Source organism: Octopus bimaculoides, chromosome 2 (assembly GCF_001194135.2).
Source record: "Octopus bimaculoides isolate UCB-OBI-ISO-001 chromosome 2, ASM119413v2, whole genome shotgun sequence".
Classification (NCBI taxonomy): Eukaryota; Metazoa; Mollusca; class Cephalopoda; order Octopoda; family Octopodidae; genus Octopus; species Octopus bimaculoides.
In genome coordinates this window covers 104,787,771-104,793,911 of record NC_068982.1, presented here as the reverse complement: position 1 = coordinate 104,793,911, position 6,141 = coordinate 104,787,771, and the positions used below count along the sequence as shown (strand labels likewise).

At 34.4% G+C, this 6,141-nt stretch overlaps 1 protein-coding gene across 4 annotated transcripts in view; it reads right to left on the bottom strand.

Moving 5' to 3' along the window:
- The window catches only part of LOC106882518 (poly(U)-binding-splicing factor half pint), a 45,675-nt gene extending 40,827 nt beyond the window's left edge, over positions 1-4,848 (bottom strand). For 3 of the 4 annotated variants that reach the window (XM_014933228.2, XM_052978557.1, XM_014933229.2), the window contains exon 1: positions 4,548-4,847. Coding sequence is in view for 1 of the 4 variants with exons in the window: in XM_014933227.2 (XP_014788713.1) it covers positions 4,548-4,607 (60 nt within the window). In the remaining 3 variants the exon portion in view is untranslated. Of the gene's footprint in view, positions 1-4,547 lie in introns of all 4 variants that reach the window. The other variant, XM_014933227.2, reaches the window with a different exon arrangement.
- Positions 4,849-6,141: the final 1,293 nt, after the last annotated feature.

Below are 6,141 nucleotides of genomic sequence, written 5' to 3'. Positions count from 1 at the left end.
CAAAAAAAAACTGCATCAATTCGAAACTTATTACATCTTATATATATTTAACCCGTCTGACAGGGATTCCTTTTCTGAAAGTTTTCAAATAATTAACAGTATTTTGTTGAGCTCATTATGAGTTATTATTCCCCACCCCCACCCCGTTTACTTTTCCAAATGAGCTTTTTTGTGTAGTTTTAACAATGCTAGTTGAAGCTGACGATGTGATGAACTTTGTTTCGTCTCCTTGAGATACCATGCATATCAGATAAAAGTCTTTTTTTAATGTATACATGTTAAATAATTACATATTTTACAAAACATTTTATTGCGCACACACTTTTTCATGTACTACAGATCTGATAAAGTCTACAAATCTCAAAATATTGATAAAACATAGGTAATCAATATTATAAAGTTGATAAAAACCAGTAAAGCGCCAAACTAAAATACTTTACTGAGTTTTATCGTTCAGTTAACTGGATTTGAGTCAACTTGGGCATCAATGTTAACTCGGTCAATATATTCAACTAATTATACCTCTGTAAAAGTTGGTCTTGTGCCAAGCTGAAAAATCAATTCTGCAAACCTTCATAGAGATTTTGTGTTTATTTTCACTAATTAAAATGCTAGTCATTATTATTATTATTAGGCAAAATGCTTAGCGTTCCAAGTTCAAATTCCGCTGAAGTTAACTTTGCCTTCCATCCTTTCGGGGTCGATAAAAGTGCCAGTTGAGCACTGGGGTTGATGTAATCGATTTACCCGCTCCCCGAAATTGCTGGCCTTGTACCAAAATTTGAAACCATTATTATAAGGCGGCGAGCTGGCAGCCGGACGAAATGCTTCGCTACGTTCTGAGTTCAAATTCCGCAGAGGTCGATTTTACCTTTCATCCTTTCGGGGTCGATAAATTAAGTACCAGTGAGACACTGGGGTCGATGTAATTGACTAGTCCCTTCCCCCCAAATTTCAGGCCTTGTGCCTCCAGTAGAAATTTATTATTATTGTTATTATTATTATTATTATTATCAATCGCAAAATTTGCGATAAAGCGGGTTCCTGGGTACTACTTAAATACAGAGGCCCCTAAAAACTAACCCTAAGGGACCTCTAAGTAGTGCCGGTTTCTGAACAGCGACCGACATTTCATTTCTACAGCATAAAAATAATTACCCTAGTAACTCATTTTATCGTTAAAATCGGATGGGGTCAGTATTTACTGAATCGATATGCTTTACTTGTCTGATATTTCAAAAACTGCTGAAAGCCAGCAAGTACAATTTATTTAATGCTCACTCAGCTAAAGTCTAATTAATATCTAAGAATACAACTGCAGCTGCTGTAAACTATAAACATAGCAATCGGGTTTCGTGCTTGTCATGTCCTCTAATCATCAAGGTTTATGCTTAATGCCACTAAGAAAGGTATGAATGCTGCACAATTACATTTCCCATATATTTGCATTTTCAAAACCTTTTCTGTATATTAAGAAAGAAATATGCAAAAAACTGTGCAACTTTATACTGCTGTAAGAATTGGGTCATTTTAAACAAACACCCGATACCACTTAGTGTCTGCAAAACAATATCATATCTATTATTAGTCAGGACAGACTATCTCAGATACTTTACAGTGCACCATTATTTGGGTGAGATCAAATTTTGCAGATGCTGAATTTGCCTTTTAAGTCTTGCTGTAAATTGGTGCCGGTCTTAACATATTCCATCAAAATAAGTAAAATGTTCGCTAATGCATTTATACTTCTCACATATAAGACTTCAATGAAATAGCAATTATGCATGCAAACCACCACAATTTTTCTCTGTTTGTGCACTTCCACCATTCTATCTAACCACACACAAAAAAAAAACAAAAAACTATCGTTGCTTTGTTTGCTTGCCTGATATTTCAAGCCCGAGCAAGTTTAAAATTTATTATCTATTTATTTCACTACACTCAAAAACTGATTTTGTTTTTCAAAATTTTTCTTTCCAAACGAATTATTTAAAATGGTTAGAACCGGCGTTAAAAAAATATCAACAATTTCTGTCACTCATCAAAAAAAAAAAAGTACATTCAAATAAGGGCCACGTATGCAAAAAAAAAATATTGCATATTTTCCTTTTGCTAATATTTTACAATGAATCGAATAAACGGATCAAAGAAATGTAGGAACATCAATTTAATGATTATCTCTTTCAAGGATCTTGCAATATGAAAATCCTCATTTGGCGCTAATGCAAACTGAGTGTGTGCGTGTCAGCTTGATTATGTAGATTTACATGTCCAGTGCTTCGTCCACATAATATTCCGACTAAACGGTTATGAATGCAAGACGCGGGACGTCATTGGAGATTGGCCTTTCCAAACGCTGCACAACAAAAGATATGGAAAATAATAAGACCTCTTCAGAAACGTTGTGATTAAAAATCATATTTTTCTTAGCTCATGTGATATTATGAAATTACATTGAGTTTCGGACTCGATATTCTAGAGTTTTCTATTCCAACAAATACGTTAATTTATTAAGAATAACAAAGGTTAGGAGGGAAATTTAAAACAGTTTTTTTTTCAAGTTATAAATCTGTGCCATGTTGATTGGATTTTTAAAAAATAAATTACTTGAATATAATTGCTAGGATTTTATAAAACTGCATTTCTAATTTGCAACTTCGCGGTAATTTTGTCGGATTGTTACCAAGTTGCCATTTACGTACGAGTGATTTATTTTATCAATTCTTTAAACTCAAGATTGCTCTGATGGAGTTAAACACACAAGCAAAGACGTTTCAGCCGTGGCCACACCATCTTAAGGTGTGATTGAGGAAAGATTTGGCTGCTATTTCGAACACGTCATGTAACCTCCTTTGACTTAAAGTTAACTCTTTAACTTGGCTGCTTTAAAAATTTAGGGCAAATCTGCAAGTTTAACTTCCTATTCATTGACAGGCTTTGTTGCATTTGCTTCAGCTTTCAAGAGTCGAACTGGAGTTAAAAGGCCGAGATCACCTTTCTTTCACTCATTATTGCGATACTAATCACTTAGCGTAAGACAGTTTATTAATAGCTGCATGAAATAACAACATAGCGACAGAGACTCATAAAACTGGTTTTCTTGAGTCAATAGAGGGAACCTTCTACGTGGTCGCTAGCCATGTCGTCTTTAAAAAGAGAGAGATTAGATAAGTCGGCTGACTAAACAAAAAGACAAGATGGTTTAAAGACTGGAAAGCTTTTGATCAGTAGCTAGTGGGGCCAAAACTGATTTGGGAACTGAACATCATAACTACCATACGTTTACAACTTATAAAAACAGAAACGTTTTTGTTAAGACTAAAAACCGCTTATCACCACTGACAAACAATGAAGAATCAAGGACAAACGACTGGGACAGCATTTCAACTGAAGTGGCGGCAGACGTGTCCTGACGAATGCTTAATTGTTCAATTACACGAAAGACAGACTAACATGTATATTCTATAAGGCTTATTCTTCTGTTTATGTAAACAATTTTAATAAAATAAAATGTATGTATATTGTTGTAATAGCATATATAGATAGATATACAGAAAGTAATTACTTTTTATTTTACTTTCGGTGTGTAAGATTAATTCCGCCTCTATTTCTAAATTTTACCATCATTAACCACACACACACTTACACGCGGCGGAATTTCAAATGAGAAGTCCCATGCTTCATAAGAAATGAAAATGTATATTAGCATAAAAAAAATTATTTTAATTAATATGGGGAATGTTCCAGTCTCCTTGAATTGTTTCTTTTTTCTTTCTTTCTATCTATCCATCTAGATAGATAGATCCTCAAGCGAATCACTGCAATATATGATCAACATAACTAATGATAGCATTAACATTTCGAAATTATTTTCAATTCGACAGCAATGAAATCTAATACAAATAGATATATGTAATCAGCACTATATATATATAATATAATATATATGTGCAGCGAGAGAGAAATCAATTTATTTCTCCTAAAGGAGTCTAATCTAAAACGATAAAAACAGAGGAAGTATTTACCACGCTGCAATCTTTATTTTTTAGATAAAAATATTTTGCAGAATGGCGACGTGTAGTAAAATATAACATAAAGAAAATATTGCACGGCATTTTTTGTCTTGCTCAATGGATATTTAAGGTACTTAGTAAATTTAATTTCTTCAACATTTAACTGAAATATTTATCTTTTTTTTTTTTCACCAAGTAATTACCTAAATTGTTTAAGTAAAGCAAATATGAATTTAAATAGGACTGGGCGTTTCAAGCAAAACCTGCTTTCATGAATAATAATTAAATATTTATAATATAGATGTGTGATTTTGCTAATATTAAGAGAAAGTAATGAAATAAGTGACAAAACCCATTCTTATTAAAACATTATATTCTGTTTAATATATTCCTATCCAGACATGTGACGGAGTCTCGCAAGATGGCGAGATTGAGGAAATAATCTCCAAAGATCTTTTTAAACCCATTTATTTAATATCGTTTGTTAATCAAATACAATATTTTCACATTATCAATAAACTTAACAGAACTCACCTCCATTATATCACCGTTGTGCTTCGGTGCTTTCAAGTCCGACATAGTAAGTGCCATCATGAAATGGAAAGTAATTTGGTAAAGATGATACGAATCCTTCGTGCTGTTAAAACACACAAGGCTTTTTCTGAAAGCACCTTGTTTCTCTTCAGTATATTTATTTATTTATATATATAGAGAGTAAAGTAATTATCTTTCAAATTCTCTGCAAACGTTTATTGAATTATTTACAGAATAACGTTAAGTACGACTAGAAATTCTCAGTATTTCGAAGTCGACTAGCGAATGTTAGCTTCCGGCTGCACCTGCGCATTTAAGAACAGGAAGTCGGAAATTATGACGTCATGTTTTCCTGAAATTTATACTGTTAGGACAATAGATATAATATAACTGATTTTTTTTTTTTTGGGGGGGGGGGGGTATGCATGTGAAACGAATTTATATAGGCTTCTTCGTTAGCTTATCTTTACTGTGTCTAAAGCGGCGAGCTGGCAGAAGCGTTAGCACGCCGGCTGAAATGCTTAGCGGTATTTTATCTGCCGTTACGTTCTGATGGCAATAAAGAATTATATATTTACTGTGTCGAATTTTCTGAAGGTTAGCCATGACAAATATCAGTGGCTTAATTGCCCCAAATAAGCTTCGTATCTCCATCGGAGAGCAATCTTTCGATATTGGTACACGGCCACACAACCTTCCTTCGTGACAGATAAAGAGGCCAGGCTGAAATAGTGGGTGAATGACCTGGTTTCCTCATACCTATACTCTAGACCAATATCGAAAGAATGTCCATCGGAGTCGATGTGTTTAGAAAGCATGAAACGTCGGTGTGACAAGCTACCCCAATCCCCAGGTTTTTATTGGTCTGTCATGTTAACTGAATGCGAGTCACTTTACTCACCAACATGAAATAAACCTAATTATTAAACGAATCCTAGCTTAGGTAAAATATTTCTTCAATTCTAGAGCCGATGGGATTGTCCAAGGACAAAAGGGGATCTTGTTCAGAACGGGGGCACCAGTTTTCATTTATGTTTTATGTAGTGTTTTTGGTACCGAAAAACTTTCAAATTTCGTATACTTATCTATTTTGTGTTATAGAACAGAAAAAAAATTTTGTATTCGAATTTATTTCATGTAAAAAATTGTCTTATTTCGATAATTTCAACCAATCACTGACAAGTATTCAGCTGTTTATACTTACTCCTTTGGCAATTTAAGCGGTGTAAAGCGTATTTAATCTCCATTACTACTGACATTTTGCAGAGAAGCAACACACGAATTTATGTAGAATACGTGTTGTCGCATCTGGGACGAGTACGGCTGGGTCTATGATAAAGATGATACCGCCAACTGGACTCTCAAAGGAAGGTGAGGCTTGCTTTTTCTGTACGGTAGCAGTATTGAAAGAGTGCATAGGGAGGACAAGAATGGAAGGTTTGGGGACAGGGTCCTACATGTCCGGCCCTGGATTGCTGAATTACTTCAAATACCATCTGAAGAGCAAAATAGGGCTGGAAAAGAGAACCCTGTCAGCCAGAGTATATGAGCAGAGATGGAAGGAAGTGGTGAAAAAGGTGGGTGTAAGTCACCC